The sequence below is a fragment of the Pollicipes pollicipes genome, unplaced genomic scaffold (genome assembly GCF_011947565.3).
Source record: "Pollicipes pollicipes isolate AB1234 unplaced genomic scaffold, Ppol_2.1 Scaffold_5724;HRSCAF=6776_pilon_pilon_pilon, whole genome shotgun sequence".
Taxonomy (NCBI): Eukaryota; Metazoa; Arthropoda; class Thecostraca; order Pollicipedomorpha; family Pollicipedidae; genus Pollicipes; species Pollicipes pollicipes.
The window spans coordinates 51371045-51390277 of NW_023596746.1; the positions used below are offsets into that span (position 1 = coordinate 51371045).

General features: G+C 57.4%; 1 protein-coding gene across 1 annotated transcript in view; it reads left to right on the plus strand.

Moving 5' to 3' along the window:
- LOC119103170 (protein crumbs) overlaps nucleotides 1-19233 on the plus strand; it is a 73984-nt gene that overhangs the window by 36053 nt on the left and 18698 nt on the right. Inside the window, exons 19-26 of the mRNA XM_037226620.1 lie at nucleotides 320-520; nucleotides 1109-1299; nucleotides 1784-2003; nucleotides 2284-2955; nucleotides 3448-3586; nucleotides 8826-8986; nucleotides 10547-10672; nucleotides 13922-14062. Coding sequence (XP_037082515.1) covers nucleotides 320-520; nucleotides 1109-1299; nucleotides 1784-2003; nucleotides 2284-2955; nucleotides 3448-3586; nucleotides 8826-8986; nucleotides 10547-10672; nucleotides 13922-14062 — 1851 coding nt within the window. The remainder of the gene's footprint in view (nucleotides 1-319; nucleotides 521-1108; nucleotides 1300-1783; nucleotides 2004-2283; nucleotides 2956-3447; nucleotides 3587-8825; nucleotides 8987-10546; nucleotides 10673-13921; nucleotides 14063-19233) is intronic.

A 19233-nucleotide genomic window follows, 5' to 3' on the forward strand; every position in this document is an offset into this window, starting at 1 on the left:
GGCTGTTACGCTGTGGCTGTGACGCTGCGGCTGTTACGCTGTGGCTGTGACGCTGCGGCTGTGACGCTGCGGCTGTTACGCTGTGGCTGTGACGCTGCGGCTGTGACGCTGCGGCCGTGACACTGCGGCTGTGACGCTGCGGCTGTGACGCTGCGGCTGTGACACTGCGGCTGTGACGCTGTGGCTGTGACGCTGCGGCTGTGACGCTGTGGCTGTGACGCTGCGGCTGTGACGCTGCGGCTGTGCCTCCCCCGCCGCCGTCCCTGTCCGCTCTGTCGGCGTCTGTCCGAGCGCGGCCTGACCGTCACCGTCCCCGCAGGTGGTGCGCAACGACACCAGTCTGCGCGTGCTGGTGAACGGCGCCGAGCGGGCCAACGCCTCGCTGCCGGACGCGGCGCCGCTCTCTGTCCAGGTGCTGTACCTGGGCGACGTGCCGGAGCCGGGCCGCCGCCGCCGTCGCCGCCAGGTGGAGGAGCGAGGCGTGCAGCCTGTCTTCAAGGGCAGCCTGCAGGACGTTCGGGTGAGAAGGCCATGCCGCGCGCGCGGCGTGGGCTCGGACAGAGCTCGCAGGGCGACCGGGGGTGCCTCTGTAAGGAGGTCAACGCCCCATATATATATATATATATATATATATATATATATATATATATATATATATATACATACATGTGGGGCGTATATAACATGTGTGTGCACGCGTGCGTGCGTGCTTGCGTGCATGCGTGCGTGCGTGCGTGCGTGCGTGCGTGCGTGCGTGCGTGCGTGCGGGCGGGCGGGCGGGCGGGCGGGCGGGCGGGCGTACGTACGTACGTACGTACGTACGTACGTACGTACGTACACACGTGCGTGCGTGCGTGCGATGACATGCAATGCTGACTGGGCTCAACCCTCCCCACCGGTGTGGTTGCGTGCCCGCGTTTAAGGAAGTCCTCATTCCTCGGAACCGAATCTCTGCGCTTCGTCAGTGAACTAACCGGCCTTAGCGGGTTCCTGTCGCGATTGCGGACCGTCATTTTTTCCGCACGAGATTCGGTGGTGGGCTGCTACAGACTCCCCACGGCATGGCTGTGACACGCTGTGGCCGGCTGACGGTGGCTGCTGTCCACAGATCGTCAACGGAGCCGGCCAGACGCGCCTGGTCGAGTTTTACCCGCTGAATGACCCGAGCTTGCGCCTGCCGCCGCCGCTGGGCCTCGTGACCGCTGACCGGGTGCTGGCCGGCTCGGTCAGCGACGACACGTGCCGAGACGGCCCGTGCAGCAACAACGGCACGTGCGCCGTCACGTGGAACGATTTTAGGTGAGGCCGCGGCGGGACAGGTCGGGGCGCCGCGGGTCACAAATATCACCGGGCAGAGCAGGAGAATTCGTAAAGCAGGGGTGGAGAGGGTGAGGCAGGGCGGGACAGCACATATATGATAGAGGAGGAACAGGACAGAGTCGGACAGCATACAAGACGGAACGGAACAAGGCGGAAAACGATAAGGAGGGGGATTTACAGTGGATAGAGTCATACAGCAGAAAACGATATAGGAGAGTTGATGACGGGGAACGGGAGGTGAAGTGTGCGACTGTTTAGTGAAACACAGAGGACTCCAGGAAAGGCAATGCAAATCCGACGAAGCGCTTTAGAATGAAATCCTAGACAGCTAATTAATGTAACTGACGTTGGTGGACGCGCATACAGTTGTCTCAGCGCACTGCAGCCACAAAACTGGCCGGACATCAGCTGGCCGGTCGCGTCATGCCGCTGGTGGTGACACTGTGTCCGGTGCGTGTCGCAGCTGCACCTGTCCGCGAGGCTACAAGGGCCGCACCTGCACCGAGCTCGAGTACTGCGTGTGGCACGAGTGTCCGGGCGACTCAACCTGCCACGACCTCGCCGACGGCCACGAGTGCGTGGCCAACGCCACCTTCAACGGCGTCAACAGCTCGGTGGCGTACGCGGCGCGGCTGTCGGCCGGCGCCGCGCTCGACTCCATCTCGGTGGCGTTCCGCAGCCGCGCCGGCGGCCTGCTGCTCTCCGCTGGCGGGCTGACGCTGGCGCTGACGGCGGAGGGCGCGCGGCTCGCCTGGCCCGGCGCCGAGCTGACGGTCGGCGCCGACGCCGACCTGCTGTCGGGGCGCGTGGCGCCGGCTCGAGCTGCGCTGGGACGCCGCCGAGCTGCGCCCAGCCGTGGACGGCGAGGCGCTGCCGCCGCTGCCGCTGCCGGCGCCGCTCGAGCTGGCGCAGCTGGTGGCGGAGGCGGAGGTGCGGCTGGGCGCGGCGCCGGCCGCCCAACGCCCGTTCCGCGGCTGCCTGTCGGCCGTGCGGCTGGGCGGCGTGCTGCTGCCGTTCCTGTCCGATGAGGCGGTCAACAGCTCGGCCGCCGACAGGTTCGCCGTGCGTCAGCCCATGCAGTTCGTGGCCGAGGACTGCACGTTGTGCTACCAGCACGAGTGCCAGAACGGCGGCGCGTGCGCCGCGCCGGCCGACGAGTTCGACTGCACGTGCCCGGCCGGCTTCAACGGCACCACCTGCCAGAACAACATCGACGAGTGCCTGCTGGGCAACGAGTGCACGAACGGCGCCACCTGCGTGGACGGCGTCGACGGCTACTCCTGCGCCTGCGTGGGTGGGTACGTGGGCGAGCACTGCGAGACTGAGGTGGACGAGTGCGCTTCACTACCGTGCCAGCACGGCGCCACCTGCGTCGACCGCATCAACAACTACACCTGCGTGTGCACCGACGAGTACATCGGCCGCGACTGCGAGCAGATGAAGGTCGTCAACTGCACGCACAAGCCGTGCCAGAACAGCGGCGTCTGCGTCGACGTATTCGACGGCGAGGTGGCCGTCAACTACACGTGCGCGTGTCCGTTTGGTTTCGAGGGTCGCGACTGCGAGCTGGTCACGGACTTCTGCCAGCCTCAGCCGTGCCTGAATGACGGCACCTGCTCATCGAACCCCGGCGTCGTAAGTTGCTGTCGGCTGTTGGCTAGGGCGCCGTACAACGGCGGCAAGACAACGCTTTCCGATTAATTTTTGAGCTCCGCAAATGGCTTGTTGACATGGACGTTTGTTTTGTTCACGTCAGGCTCCTGTTTGTCTTGCATTACAATATGCGTTCTCGGCTCAACTCTTCATTCTGCGTTTGTAAGTCGCTGAGTGCATTTGCAAGGAACATTATGCATATAGGTAAGACAGTAGTTATTGTTTTATTCTTCGTAGAATGGCCGGAAGAATGAGAAGATAGTATCTCTATCCCACGAACTTCCCCACTTTCCTGGCTATTCTACAAAGAATAAGGTCATAAGTACCGTCTCATCTGTTATGCGTTTGTCTTGTCACAAGTGGATGTCATCTAGCAACGTTGCCATGTCTCTGTAGTCTGGGCCCATGCCCTCCGGTGTGCATATCGTGCTGACCTCGTGGGGCGCTGATCACCGCCTCGGGTGTCCCTCGCAGGGCTACACCTGCCAGTGCGCGCTGGGCTTCGAGGGCGACGACTGCGAGATCAACATCGACGAGTGCGCCTCGACGCCCTGTCAGAACGGCGGCACGTGTCTCGACCAAGTGAACTCGTTCGTGTGCTCCTGCCCGTCGGGTACGTTGGACAGACTCAAAGCTGTGGGCTGGGCTGTAAATTGCTGAGCGGAAGGCTGCTGTCATTGTTGAGAAAGTTTCCGGCCTTTAGGTTTGGGATGTATTGCTCGAGAGAAACAAACCATCACTAATTAGCCAGCGTAGGAAGTTGTGTTTGGTCCCTGGAACCATCGAATGCAAGCGTTAGCTCCGTGAGGTGAAATGTATGGAATATGACAAGATACGACAGAAAAGGATAGGATAGGGCAGGATAGGGCAGGATAGGGTAGGATATTACAATATGATTGATAGGATATGATAGGCTAAAACTACATACAAATGCTGTGTGAAGCAAGGACATATTCATCTGCCGATGGTCGGTTCCCTACCATCTGGGTGCAATGTCCTTAAGGCTATTTACTGAAGCACCTATCCCTAGCAGCTGGCGACGTTGGATCAGACAGATAATTGTGCTCACGATCGAGACTTGATCGTGAGTGGGATACGGTGCAGAACGCCCCCATAACTCCCCCCCCCCCCCCCGTCTCGGTACCAGCCGTTTGGGCCATTCTGTCCCGGCATTGGTGGGAGCCGGGTCTTTCTACCTCAGAATCAGTAGTCTGATTTTATCATTCTGGCTATGTATTCCAAGCGAGCGGGCATAAGCTGTAAACACACAGCTCAGAAGTACTATTCTGTGCATTGCCTATCCACCCGTATTCCTATGTATTGCCTAGCCACCCGCTTAGTATTTGAGGAAAGCAGAGGAGGTGGTTGCGGACACCAGTCGGCGCAGCATTCGTTCATGAGTGGGAGTGACGCTTCAGCGCGGTGCACACGTGGGCAGACCGCGACCTGTCTGCCCGACTGGCCGGCACCGCGTGAGAACGCCACAAGGTGCAGGTGGGGCTGGCGGGCCTGCTTAGCTCGGTTTTACTGTAACGCGCCGTCTGCATGGAACAGTCCTAGCTCCTTAGCCCTGCTTCATTGGCTAAAGGCGATAAAGGATCAGTGTATGCGGAGTCAAGGGGTCAATGGAACCCCAGAACACGCAGGTGTCAAGGGGAGTCCGCCTTGTGTTCCGACCAACGCTCTTTGGATTGGAAAGCTTTGACCAGAAGTCCTGTCAAATGCAGCCAGTATCGCGAGAGCTTTGACCCCGCAATCTCGGGATAGCAGTGGCAGTTTGTGGGATAGTTTTTGCTTCGACCGTTTCACAAACCAATATCCAATTTTCTAACTCGCGAGGTGATACACGGCCGCTGCGGTGAGAGGGAGCGAAGCCCGCCGCCGTTATAGGTGCAAGGCCGACAGTGATGCGTGCGTTAAAAACTGGCAGACAGACATTTAGTTCGTGTAAGTTGGGCGCCAGGAATTATTGATCATGTACGAATCCTCGGTATTCCACCTGTAGTTTCTCTCATTTGTCCATCTGGGACCCAAACCACACGGCGCCATTTCGGTCCCCTGTCCGGACCACATCGGTCGGTTGGCCCTCATTCCATCTGATGACCAGTGCGGTCCCTTTTGCCGTTCTTCCATTTGTCTGAGCCCTTATATAACCGTGTCACCCATCCCTTAAAACCACCGTGTCACCCATCCCTTATGCCACCCTGTCACCTGAGCCCTTACGTTACCGTGCCACCTGAGCCCTATGTCACTGGGCCACCTGAGCCCTTACGTTACTGTCACCTGAGCCCTATGTCACTGTGTCACCTGAGCCCTATGTCACTGTGTCACCTGAGCCCCTATGTCACTGTGTCACCTGAGCCCTATGTCACTGTGTCACCTGAGCCCTTACGTACCATGGCACCTGAGCCCTATGTCACTGTGTCACCTGAGCCCATGTCACTGTGTCCCGAGCCCTATGTCACTGTGTCACCTGAGCCCTTATGTCACTGTGTCACCTGAGCCCTTATGTTACCGTGTCACCTGAGCCCTTATGTTACCGTGTCACCTGAGCCCTAATGTCACTGGGTCACCTGAGCCCTAATGTCACTGTGTCACCTGAGCCCTAATGTCACTGGGCCACCTGAGCCCTTATGCCATTGTGCCACCTGAGCCCTATGTCACTGGGCCACCTGAGCCCTTATGCCATTGTGTCACCTGAGCCCTAATGTCACTGGGCCACCTGCGCCCTTATGTCACCATGCCACCCAGCCTTATATTACCAGTGTCACCTGAGCCCTTATGTCACTGGGCCACCTGAGCCCTAATGTCACTGGGTCACCTGAGCCCTAATGTTACCGTGTCACCTGAGCCCTTATGTTACCGTGCCACCTGAGCCCTTATGTTACCGTGCCACCTGAGCCCTATGTCACTGGGCCACCAGGCCCTTATGTTACCGTGCCACCTGAGCCCTTATGTTACCGTGCCACCTGAGCCCTTATGTCACTGTGCCACCTGAGCCCTTATGTTACCGTGCCACCTGAGCCCTTATGTTACCGTGTCACCTGAGCCCTAATGTCACTGGGCCACCAAGCCCTTATGTCGCTGTGCCATCTGAGCCCTTATGTCACCGTGGCTCCTCTGCCACCCGAACCGTCAGTCTAAACGTTTTCAGCACCGCCGCAGTCCGGTCCGCTTCTGACTCGGCCAGGCGCCGATAGATGGCTCTGCCGGTGCCCCGTCGGTCGATAGTCGGCTGCCCAGATGGGCTTGTTCGCCCCAGTTAAATATTGTATCGCGCCATGGCAGCGGCTGCGAGGTGGGCGGCGCCCGGGCGCGGCCGCCGTCACTAGCATGGGCAGGCGGAGCGGCGGCCGGCCCCGGTCCGCGCGGCCATCGCGCGGCCGCCGGCAGGCCGCCGGGCCCGCGGCGCCGCTGGCGCAGCTCCATCGGGAGTGCCGCGATGAATGAAACAGAAGGAAAGAGCAGCTCGTGACAGCCAGCGTGATCTGGGACAGCGGCGGGCAGGGCTCGGATGTTCGGGAATGTTCCCGCGCTGTAGTGCCTGCGTTATTGGTCGCCTGCAGCTGGTTGCATTTAAATAATTGCGGTGGGCTGTCAGAGAAGAGGCATGACTTTCGTCTGGAATAAAATGCGTTGGGGGCTTGGAGGCTCGTCTGCACTGAAATGGATTTGCTGCGGGAGTGGTTTTTTATGTTATCTACGCTTGTGTGAAGTACAACACGTTTCTTTACTCAATTTTACATCTCGTAGTTTGTTATGCTTGTTCCAGAACATATTTTTAAAACTCAAAGATCTAAACATCTTTGGTTCGTTCTGACTGCGTGTGTGGCTCCCTTTAACCGTGAAAAACTCATCGGGAGACCATCGAAGGGAAGACAAGCAACGCGTGTGTGGATATTGATGAATGATTACTGAGATTACAAAACGAACTGCGCTTGATTACCCCCGAGGGTACCGTGCGCCAGCACGCGCGCCCCGCTCGGTAGGCGCCAGCGGCGTGTGCGATTCGGCTACGACCGGCGGCTAAGCAGTAGCTGGCTGAACAGAGGCCTGACTGGACCCTCCTTCATCCTCTGGCTCTCCTCGGCAGCACAACGGGCCTAGCTATTGTACGGCAGTGGGTGCGATGCCTGGGAGGTGCTCTCTGCTCCAGATGGTAATTCAATTCTGGTGTTTGATTTTCAGTTTAAGGCGTTGCCTCGTTTACGGCGTGTAAACACGCTGACGGACAGGGCATTAAGTCGCGCTTGATCATGTTTGTTCGTCTGCCATGGCTGCTATCAGTGTCGTCAGTGCCATGTGTGCCGGGCGTTTTAAGAAGCTCGGCGTCCTCGCCCAACGATGGGTTGTTCTCGCAGGACTGTTCTCACCATGTTCTCACCCAACGCAGGATTATTCTCACCACGGCATCTGTCAGTGGACTATCCATGAGCTTCGTTTTCCGTCAAATGAGCTCAGCTTGTCAGTTTGTCAGGGGCAGACTCCGCTGCATCCGTTAGCGCCGCGGGCGATGACAGCGTCATTTTGCGTCCAGCAGTGATCCTTAACTCCAGCCTCGAAACCAGATCAGGCAGATCGGGGCCTGCTGATGGGATATTGAGCCGGGCGGGCGGCTACCGATGTCGGAGCCGGGCCCCCGGACAGCGGCGGCGCTCCGGTGGGGCGGCCGCAGCAGGCCCTGCCCGACCTCAAGCCGTCGACGGCCGCAGCTCTGCCCTGCGAGCGCCGGCGGAGCGACCGGCGCCCGCTCGCTCCGAGCGTCCGTGCGATGAGAGCGGCGCAGCTCTGCCCTGCGGGCGCCGGCGGAGCGATCGGCGCCCGCTCGCTCCGAGCGTCCGTGCGATGAGGGCGGCGCAGCTCTGCCCTGCGGGTGCCGGCGTAGCGAACCGGCGCCCGCTCGCTCCGAGCGTCCGTGCGATGAGAGCGGCGCAGCTCTGCCCTGCGGGCACCAGCGGAGCGATCGGCACCCGCTCGCTCCGAGCGTCCGCGCAGTGAGAGCGGCGCAGCCCCGCGGTGCGGTCCGGAGCGGGTCGCATCAAGCAGGCCGTGCGGCGCCCCGTCAGGCGGTAGTGCGCGGATGGAGGCCGGAGCTCCCCGCCGGCCGGCTCTTCACGGCCGCTTTTTGCGGTTTCCCCCGCTGCGGACGGATGACAGCGCGGGAAGTCGTCAAGCCGAACACCACTGGCGTTCGAGATAAGCGGATTAGACCCCGTCGTCGCCAGCGACGGCTCAGCTGAATCCGGGTCGGAACCCACGACCGGGCGCTGGGCGTCACTTGACCCGGCGTCGAGGGCGACTTCTGCTGACGTTTGATGCAACGGCACCTGGGCATCCGCCGCACTGGACCAACAATTGCGTCTGCGCTTGGTGAAGATCGATGAATCCATCTTCCGAGACACACCTGACCTTTGAGCTCTTGACCTTTGGAGGGCGGCGTAGGGAATTACAGCCCAGTCGGCGCCGGTCCAAAGTCTATGTGTCGGGGGGCGACAGGTGTTATTGCTCCGGGCCTGCCGTCCACTAGACTAGCGGAAGGATGGGACACTGGCCGGCGTGCGCCCTGCAGGAGCAGACGCCAGGAAGCTCAGGTCTCGCAAGAGCGTTAATGGCGCTCGTGTGCGATCAGATCAGGCCTGATCCTACCTGTTGCCTTTACTGGGATGCCAGGCCGACACAACCATGCCATCATAGCCCTGGGTGCATGACCTGGGCTAACCAGGTGTCGGCGCCGGGGAATGAAGGTACCACGGCCACACCGGTGCCGCTTTTGCGTGCAAAACTACCTGGTTTCACTGGCCTGACCTGTGCCTTGACGGATGACCCGACCTGACCTCTGACCCTGCCCGCAGGTTGGACGGGACGCCTCTGCGACACGGACACCCCTGAGTGTCAGTTCTCGCCGTGCCAAAACGGCGGCAACTGTACAGAGCTGCCGGGAAGCTTCGAGTGCACCTGCCTGCCCGAGTTCTGCGGCAGGTCGTGCGACCTCAACAACCACTGCGTCGAGAAGGTGAGCGGACGCGACCGGCTCGCAGATGAGGCTGCGGCCTGGCGCGAGAGCGCAGTGGCAGCGAACGCCGCACCTGACAGGCGGACCAACTCAATGCCGCTCATCAAGCGAGGAGCAGTTTGTGGACCTCCCGCTGCTGAAGGCGTCTCGCTGACACTATTACCGTTAAATTTGATAATTTACGAGCAGCCGTTCCCTTATTCAAGTTCGTTCTGAGTTTCGTTTCAAAACAAACGGGAGGAGTGGAACGCTTGGAAGCTCTTAAAGTGATGACGACAATAGGAGCACATGTCAGGCTCACACGGATGGGCTGCAACGCTAATGCTGTCAGGAAAGGCTCGAAGGACAAACATGCCGATGAGAAATGGGGTGCGATGGAGATGGGAAATGGAGGGATGGGAGCTGCAGAACATGGGGATAAGGGCCGTAGGGAAGAAATGAGAGTTCTGCGAACTCCTGGGTCCCCGTGGTACATTCAAGCCATGCCTTTCAGGGTGCTCGTTGTTCGGCTGGCACGAAGTCGAGGACTTAAAGTTGCCATCCTCTCGACCTCAACGAAGATTGATGCGCTTTCTTGGTGACCGTGCTGTATATGCAAAACAATGCAGCCATATGTTCAGAGCGGGCGCGGTCCTTCTACTTCGGCTAGCAACGCGGTCCTTCTACTTCGGCTAGCAACGCGGTCCTTCTACTTCGGCTAGCAACAAGGCAATCAGCCGCCTGCCACCCATCCGATTATTAGCCAGCCATAGCCGAATCTTGTTTTAATGTTCGGGGCTCGATTAACAAGTCATGTTTGAAATGCAGTTGATTGCTCGAATATTGACATTTGTGTAACTTTACGCCAATTGGGGACGCAGCTGGATCCACAACATCTCAGAAAATTAGCGTTAAATTTATGTCGTTACATAGAAAGAGTAAAGCCCAAAATGGTATGTGCATCCAAAGCATTTCATGAAAAGTTTCGCCTTTGGATCTTACCCTCACGCTTGTCATAAGTACCGAGACGAAAAGCACGCTAGAACAACGTGCCGTGTGTGGCCCATTCGTGTTGGTCACGCCTGAGCTGCTAATTGCTCTCGTCGACCGGATATCGACGATATGCATACATGCATATTGCATGGTCCGGACTCATCCCACCTGGTGTCGGCGCTCATAAAGCCTGGGTATATGCATCGACGGGGACCAGCTGCCGCCGTCGAGTGCCCCCCCCCCCCCCCCTCCCCTCCCCCGTCGCCGACCGATAGCCGGGCGTCGCCCGGGCGTCCCCGGCGTCTGGGCAGCCGTGGACGGGCGGCGGCGGACGAGCGGCGGCCCGGCGTGGCGTGGCGTGGCGTGGCGTAGAGCCCCCCGCCCCGCACGTCCGCAGTTCACACGACCGTTGCCGGAGGAGGATCGCGCACGGGCGGAGCTGCGAGTACCGGACCGATGGGGCTATTCCCGAATGCTGGTCTCCGGTGCTGCGGCGCGGCGGCCTTGAGCCGTGACCTTTGTCGCGTTCCGGCGGATGTGAGCCGTTCCCATAGGTCAGGCTCCGACGACCGCCCTCCTCTGCCGCAGGTGGACGATTGCAAGAACGGCGGCGTCTGCGTGCCCTACTGCGACGGCGACCGCAACAACTACAGCGTCCGCAACACGACCTGCATGTGCTTCGACGGCTACTACGGCCCCACGTGCGAGGACCGGGTAAGTGCCGGGTGCGCGGGACGCCGGGAACTCTGCCGGCACGCCGCCGCTTGCCCGTGCCGCCTGGGTTGTCTCTGCCGCCTGCTGGAGGCCCGACGCCATGTTGCTGGTTGTGTACGTCGTCGACGGTAATGTCATGTCAGGATGATGGTAGCGTACCGCGGTCTCATCTCTCTGTAGGACGACGGCTGCGGGCCCGTCTTTGTCTGCGATGTTCTCCGTGATAACAATGTTTGGCGAACAAAAAGTATTTGCGTCTCTCTTGGTCATTAAGATAACGGTAGCTATTCAATTTAGATAAAGATGGAGACAATGTTTTCAATTAGAGGAACTCAAGAATAAGCTAGAATCATACTGCGTATTGGGACATTGTCTGGCCTTGTCTTCCGCTGCTCTCACCGGCTGCAAGGGCGGCAGAAGCTGGTTGAGAGTTAATTTTGGCCATGAAAACTCAGCATCCCGACTAATGCTCAGAAAGAGCAATGCATTGCTCTCACACTTTCTGGGAATATTTATATCGAAAAATGTACCTTCGGCTATTTTGCGACCGGAAGTAGTCGTAGGGAATAGTAGGAAGTAGATTACTACTAACAAGATTTGTCTCGAAACGAGACAGGTTCGTGGTTTACCATTGACCATGTGCGCAGAGTTGAAGATCACCTCTGCTGCAGTATGTACGTCGCTACATGTACAATGTGTACGCCTCTAGAGTTGTACGTATGCTCATGCATGCGGTAAATTTTAGTTTTATGGAGGTTATTCATAGACTCAGTTGCCGTTCCGGCACTTTCATTTGTCCAGCGCGAGCCGTTGGCATCCCCTTAAGCTTCAGGAGACTACTGTCGATTACTGATCCAGTGAACAGTGGGTTGTCTCGGAATAGCGCGTGCTGGTCATGGTATCCCGGATAGCCTCTACACGTTTTAGGTTGCTTAGAACATACTTCTGAGAGCCTATGATTCCATTTTTAGAGTCTTTCTGCCAGATTTCACACCCGCGTTCGTTTTTGCGACCACTGAAACCATGTACGGCTTCTGAGGCCGCCTAACGGAGACTGAAGTCTCGATGGCCTTGTGTTGGTCTCAGGGCGTTTGAAAGCAACGCGTGATAAGCCCGTTCACCGCACGAGCATTACCTGGTTCTAATCGCCCCGACACACTTTCTCGACAATGAACTTTGATCATATCAGGTCTGTACCGTTTTGTGCTCACAAGCGTGTTGGGAATGACCTTAAACTTCCAGGAGGCCCTTACATTTGTCTCTGGGCGTAATCAATTTAGCGCCCAAAGTGTCATCGGCTTTCTACCGGCTCCCTTTCGCCCTGAGGCTTTGTGGCTGTGACGGACCGCATGCCCTGGCAGTGGAACGTCACATCGGGTTCTGTTGGGATCATCAATCGGCCGTCTTATTTTTACGATCGCCGCGGAGCTTCTGAGCCTGTTTCCGGAACTGCCAGTCGTCTTTGCCCCCCCCCCCCCCCTGACCATCGTTGTGGAACAAAGGCAAACTTAATTCGGAGCCATCAGTTCGTTATAGACTTTAGTGGTCTGCTGTAAGAAATTCTTATGTTGGAAGAAGCCGACCCACATCACACTAGGAGGTACTGCCTGAAAAAAGAATATCGGATATGTGCATTCTGAAGACTGACGGTTTGCGACAGCACTCATGCGAGCTGGGTGCCACCCATGAGGTAGGATTCATAGATCTGCGACCAAGAATGATGTCCTGCATTTTTCGAGGCCTCAACATGACCGGTATCTTTTACACTTTTGAGGACGCTAGAAACGTATTGCAGGATATCATCAGCCAAGTGCCTGATTCTTTAGATGAGGTATAACATTGATTTCTGGTTCCGATCACTTTCATAAAAACAAATCACTTGACTCGAAGCCTTAGGAAATCTCAATTTTCTTACAGCCAAGATGAATGGACTTTGTATAACCGCTAGGCAAGCTGAACTTTGGTTGGTGTTGCACAAGTATAATATAGATGTAGCAATAATCTCAGAAACCCACTTAGGCAAGACCTTCCAAAATAATCCAATTTTCCAAGTCGGAGATGAAGCATTACGACGAGACAGAAACTTGATGGCGGTCAATAAAAGTAATGGTGGAGGAGTCGCCACAGGCATGAAGAGTAACTTGCCGTGCACAGAACCCAAAATTGAAGTCCCAGACGAGCTTAAAGTTTACTGGAGCATCATTCGACTTTTGCAACTCGACAGCGTCATAATAGCTTGAGTTTACCTCCCTCCTGATGCATCAGTCTGTCGCCGGCAAAGGCTATCTGACCACCTTCTGGAAACATTTGATCATCTTCGATCCTCAAGGCCAAGAGCAAAACTGTCTTGGTAAGAGACTTTAGCACAACATTTGATGCAGAATTGTTAGCCTGTCAACTGGGTCCCTGTAAATAGTTACGAAACCCACAAGAGGCTCCGCCGTACTGGACAATATCCTGACTGATTTTGATTCTCCAAGTGCGCCACTGAACCTATTGCCCATTGGCGCGACATGCCACAAACTATAGTATGGTTGGCTGCAAAACAAGCAGAAAAATATAAGCCCTAGTGCCTCGCACGTCCTTTGAATGACTGATCCATCAGAAGTTTTGGCAGATGGATTTACTGCCAGGATTGGCAAGATATGGCAGCAATAAATGATATAGACGAGGCTGCTGCTTGACTAGAACTGCTACTTCAGAATGCTTATGAAAAGTACCTCCCTGAAATTAAGTACAAATGTAAGACAAGTGCTCCGCAGTGGATAACAGAGCGCCTCAAAGAACTGATTAACAAGCTAAATAGGACGAAAAGTCGTCATGAAATGGACAGACTACAAATTGGAGACAGAGTAGGCCTTGAATTACACCTGCAAAAACGGCATGCTTCGAGCGGCTAAATATAGCATTAGTGGGCTTCTTTGTCCTCTCAGGTCTTCCTAAAGGATAAACAGACGTGACCTACGATACGAATCGTTTGAGTAAAGGTTTCAGAGGCGGCTGGCTGCATTCTCAAAAGTTTGGCATCATCGCACGCAATAACGCTATTTCTGTCATCATCTCGCGTGTCCCACGTCAAGCAAGTCGTCTTACTGTTGCGTACGCACCTGTGCATATGCGATAGCTAAGTGTCCTGCGTACCAATATGCTTATGGCTGACTGTTAAGTCAAACCCGCGATGGAAGGCATTTTACGGTGTTCGCATCTTGTTGGTGAAGCGTGTGCTGACGGTGCTTGGGTGTTCCCCAGTCGCGCACGGGGGAGATCATGATGGTGGTGGCGCCAGTGCTCAGTATACTGCTGCTCGCCGCCATAGTCGGCATGGTCATCTTCACAACCATGGCCAAGAACAAGCGAGCCACGCGCGGCACCTACAGTCCGAGTCGACAGGTGAGGAAGCCGGAACCAGTGCGGCCACCAACACTTTACACTTCGGTAGGTGCGCTTGCTGCTTAAGATTAGAAGTAATGTGTGTGCTTGCCACACTGACGACTGCTTCTTGAAAACGATGGACGTTTCGAGCGTGAGTGCAAACGGGCTTTGCTAGCTTTACAAGCGCACCTCGCTGCTTGCCTTCGTGCTGCTGCGGTGTGCTGTAGTGGACTCAGGTCAAACTAGATCCGTCCACGGCAACCACCTGGAGAAGAATCGGCGATGGCTTCCACTCATTTTGTCCGTATGTGCCTAGTGCCGTGGCGCGCGATCTTCGACATAGACTGCCACCTCCGATCTCTGTTGACTCCGCCGCCAACACCCAGCAGCCATCGCGCGCCGCCCGAGGTGCCCGCTGGGTGGCCGTCGTTGCCGCTGCGCTCGCTGGCGGCCGTGGGCCACGGTGTGTCCCACACCGCCGCCGCGGACGATGGGCCCGCTTGCCATCAGCGGACCTGTCGCTGGTCGGCCTGCTGCGGTCTGTCGGGCGGCGGCGTCCCCGATTCCGGTGACCGCACGCCGCGGCTGTCCGGCCCGGACACTGCGCAGTCCGGCGGCCTGTCGGGCGGCGGCGTCCCCGAGCACCGGCCGCACGCTGCCGCTGTCCGGCCCGGACGCCGCGCTGTCCGGCGGCCTGTCGGGCAGCGGCGTCCCCGAGCGCCGGCCGCACGCTGCTGCTGTCCGGCCCGGACGCCGGCGCCGTCCGGCGGCCTGTCGGCGCGAGGCCGCCCGGCTCGCCGGTCACGGCGCACATTCCGCAGCAGGGCGGCGAGCGGTTCGACGCCGCTCGATGTGGCGGCGCGCCGTCCGCGCCTCAGAGACGCCATCAATTCTCGCGTCTGGTTACTGGAGCGTCGATGAACCCCCCATCGGCCGGAGGAGGAGGATTAAGTGTGTGAGGTTGCTGCAGCCGACGAGTAGCGGGCTGACTATCGACGGGTGCCGCCGCGCCGCCCCGCGTCGCTGAGATGCTAATCAAGGACCGCGGGTCACGCAGCGGGTGGAGTTTGGGAACTGCCGTGTGCTGGCTCGAGACTAATATAAGACCTCCGGCGGTGGCACTGTGTGCTGCATATTGAATGCAATGTCATTCGTTTGCGTTGTAGACAGGAGGGGGGGGGGGGAGGGTTGAATGCTGGAGAGTTGGTTTTAGGACTCACAGTGATAAGCTCAACACCTGCCACGACACAAGCGACTTTTTAAGACAGTTTTGTGCTCGTAAATCTGGCACGTCACTTTCCATCCTATCACGTCGTCATTCGCCCCAACAACTACTGTCCATATTTGAGTAGGCACGAGGACAAATGAACAAGGAAGCGACAAGACATAAAAGAGCTAACTATTTATTAGCGTAGTCTGTCAGTAGCCACACTACGTAACATTACCTCTCAAGCACAACCTCAACAGACAGAAACTGCCTTTGATGAACATTTATTCACCCGGAATTCATCTATGGACATCCTACATGGATGCTAGCCTGTAGGCACTGCCATATCCTACGAGTCGCACAAGACCCCAACAATGGATCGAGACAAATGGAGGCTGGTGTGTGCATAGTTCGTCGCTAGCCGCGGAGCCCGCTCAGTGCTGGGGCGGCCGGGGCCGGCCTGGCACTGGAGAACTCGCGTCCATCCTCCCGCTCATTGATGCCGACGTCCAACGCTGCGTCCGCGCCCGTCTGTCTCCGCGCCTGCCCCGGTCCGGCTCCGTCCGACGCCGCCGGCCGGCCGGGCGTACCAGCGTCGCCAGCGGCGCTGCCTACCGCCGCCCACCCGAGCGGCCGACAGCCATTTAGAGGCACGCCACGTCGGCGGCACGTCGGCGGCGGACGCGGCGCTTGGTCACGGCGGGGTGCGGCCTTTTGTTGTGCCCGACCGCCGCCGCCGCCGCCGCCGCCAGCGCGCCGTCGGGGCGCTTCGCGACGGACGCGGATAATCGAATTACCACGTGACAGGATCTTCTCTCTCTCTCTCTCTCTCTTCTCTCTCCTCTCTCTCTCTCTCTCTCTCTCTCTCTCCTCTCTCTCTCTCTCTCTCTCTCTCTCTCTCTCTCTCTCTCTCTCTCTCTCCTCTCTCTCTCTCATCTATCCTCTCTCTCACCCTCCTCCTCTCTCCCCTCTCTCTCTCTCTCTCTCTCCTCTCTCTCTCTCTCTCCTCTCCTCTCCTCCTCTCTCTCTCTCTCCTCTCTCTCCTCTCTCTCTCTCTTCTTCTCTCCTCTCTCTCTCCTCTCTCTCTCTCTCTCTCTCTCCTCTCCTCTCTCTACCTCCCTCCCTCTCTCCCCTCTTCTCTCTCTCGGTCGGGTGTCGTGTGTCAAGGATCGGCACAATGTGTCATCGATTTCGGCGTCTTTGCCTGCCAGTCCGTGCCATTCATAAATTACGTTCGTGTTTTTATGTTTCAAGGGGTCTTTCCCCCGAAGTAATCTGGATGTGGCGACGCTTTGGTCTGATCCGTGCCTGTTTTTCGCTTGGGTAAGGTGGGCGTGGGGGGGGGGGGGGTTGTGCTGCGATATAAAATTCCAGTTTAACGAATAAGCCTAGCCAAAATTCACGTTTCATAAAGTCATGATACAGTGGCTTATTGCCACCCATCTCCAGGGTGGTCAGGAGTTAATCGCTGACGAATCGTTTAATTATGACCTCTGAGACTCAAACCCACCAGTTGTGCCACCTTCCAAAATCGTTTAGGTAGGATGGCGGATGGACAGTTCAGCAAACAGTTCAAGTTTGATTTAACCTGCTCCCAATCCTGATATCTCCTCCGGATTCCGGCCACTTTGATTTGCGTCCCCTGATGTCCAAATTCAAACTTGAAATAAATGAAAAGATATGCGGTCATCTGCAAAATTGTTTTAATTTTTTAGGAAAGAATTCCCATTTGAAGCCAATGTACTAGTGATGATACTGGTATCTGACAATGATGATATTGATATGGATGCTCTTAGGCACCTGGTGTGTACCAGCAGTTAGACACTTGCTGCTTTTCATTGAACCTCGTATTTCCAGTTTTGCTTATTGGCGTTGTGGGAGGGGTGCTCAAAGACGCATTGAGAAGGCTCAAAGTCTGCGTGGGGGGTGAAGGGCTCAGATGCCCCCCCCCGCGAAAGCATTCAAAGTTACACCCCTGAAACCCACATTTCATCACAACGTCGTCAGATGGCCTTGCGTTGTACCCAACTGGACTGAGGAAAACGTGTCTGAACGATTCTTCGAAGCTCTCGAACGGACCTTATCACACTCAATTATTTTCTCCGGCGCATTGCATTGTGCTTTCACGGTTGTCGTGGGATATTTATATGTTCAATACCAGTTACTTTAGTTCTCCTCATTCCTATCTTCTTTTCCTGTTCGTACGAATGTTTTCGGCGAGATCTGATGCGACTGTCACTTTCACCAGCTAGATGATGAGGTGCGTGGCGCGGAGATTCATCGATTCATTTCGTTGATTTCGTCTCAGTCGATCTATCAGTCAGGCTGCATAACAGCAATTCATGAAGAGGGACAGGAGGTCACAGCTTTCTTGATGTGACTGATAAGCATTCTCAAAGTACTTCTGTTTTACGTCCGCGTGGCATCACGACCGCGCTGCGCTCTGTCCGAGGTGGGAACGGCGCCCGTGCTCTGACCACCTACAACGCCACCCACAGGCGTTGTTTACCGCAGCTGTCGCGTCCACCCGACCCATGTCCCACTGGCGACCGTGGCGCCCACCGGCCCGTCGCCGGCCCGGTCCGGCCGGCGGTGCCGCTCCGCCGGCCGTGTGCCTCCCGGCCGCGTCGAGTCTCTGACGGACCTCTCCGCCGGCGGCGGGCCAGACTGGTGACACGGGGCGGCACGGGCCGCCGGCCGCCGGTGCCGCTCCGCCGGCCGTATGCCTCCCGGCCGCGTCGAGCCTCTGACGGACCTCTCCGCCGCGGCGGGGCCGCACTGGTGAGCCGGGCCGGCACGGGCCGCCGGCCGCCGGTGCCGCTCCGCCGGCCGTGTGCCTCCCGCCGCGTCGAGCCTCTGACGGACCTCTCCGCCGGCGGCGGGGCCGTACTGATGACACGGGCCGGCACGGGCCGCTGGTGTCCATCGGTCTTCCCCTGTCGAACGCGCAGGCTTCTTTGCGTTTTCTGGACAAGGAACAGGCTCGGAGGCACCCGGGCGACATCGATGGATGGTCACGGTGAGACGAACGGAAAGATGACCACTGGGAGAGACGAACGGAAACGGTTTCGGAGAGCTGGTGTAAAACTGGGCCGTGTTTGTGCCATTGAACAGCAGTGAACATCACCATTTTGCTCAAGTGGATCGGTATGATAGAAGGTTGAAACTATGTCCTCGTTATTGCAAGAGCGATGCTGGCTACAAAATCAGGGAAAGCGACAGTGTGTAACCCGCTCCATCCCACACTAGGGATCGATAAGAACCTGTCATTGTATGTGACCTGTGACTTGTCGTGTTTTTTGTAGAAGTTTATGCCGGAATAGCGTGAGAATCAAACCCCGTGGTACACAAGTTTTGTTGTGAGGACCCTCACCGTACGAGTCGCTGGTGCAGTTATAATTTAATCTCATTATGCATCGCACGTGATGTAATGAGATAGGGTACACCAATGTACAAAGTGTTTCACGGTGTCTGTTGTACGACACGCAAGTTGTCGGGCGCCTGAGCGCAAAATACGACCGACGTGACCTAGACAAAGAAGCCATCACTCATGGAGTGGCAAAGGTTGGATCAAGATGCGCTTAAGCACGTAATACGGTCGGAACCCCTGGCTCTGAAAATTCAGGAACCGTGTTTTCATAATCACAGTTTCATTTGCTATTTCAGGTTTCTCGGACCGGTTTTCCAGCGTGGGGGGGAGGGGGGTCACGTTCTATAGCCGCCGGCGGCGAACAGGCCACGCTGTTGGGGCAGCGCAATCGGTTCGGTCCCAGCCCCTAGACCGGCGATTGGTGAGGCATGGGTGCATCGCTCCCCCTCCCTAACCCCACCACGCCGCCGGCGGTGGCGGAGACGCATGGTCGGCGATCGCGGCTAATGGCTGCACTCCCGCAGTGCAGACGCGCGCCCGCCTGTTGACCCCTCCGACCCTCTGACCCTCTGACTCTCTGACTCTCTGACTCTCTGACTCTGACGTTCTCTG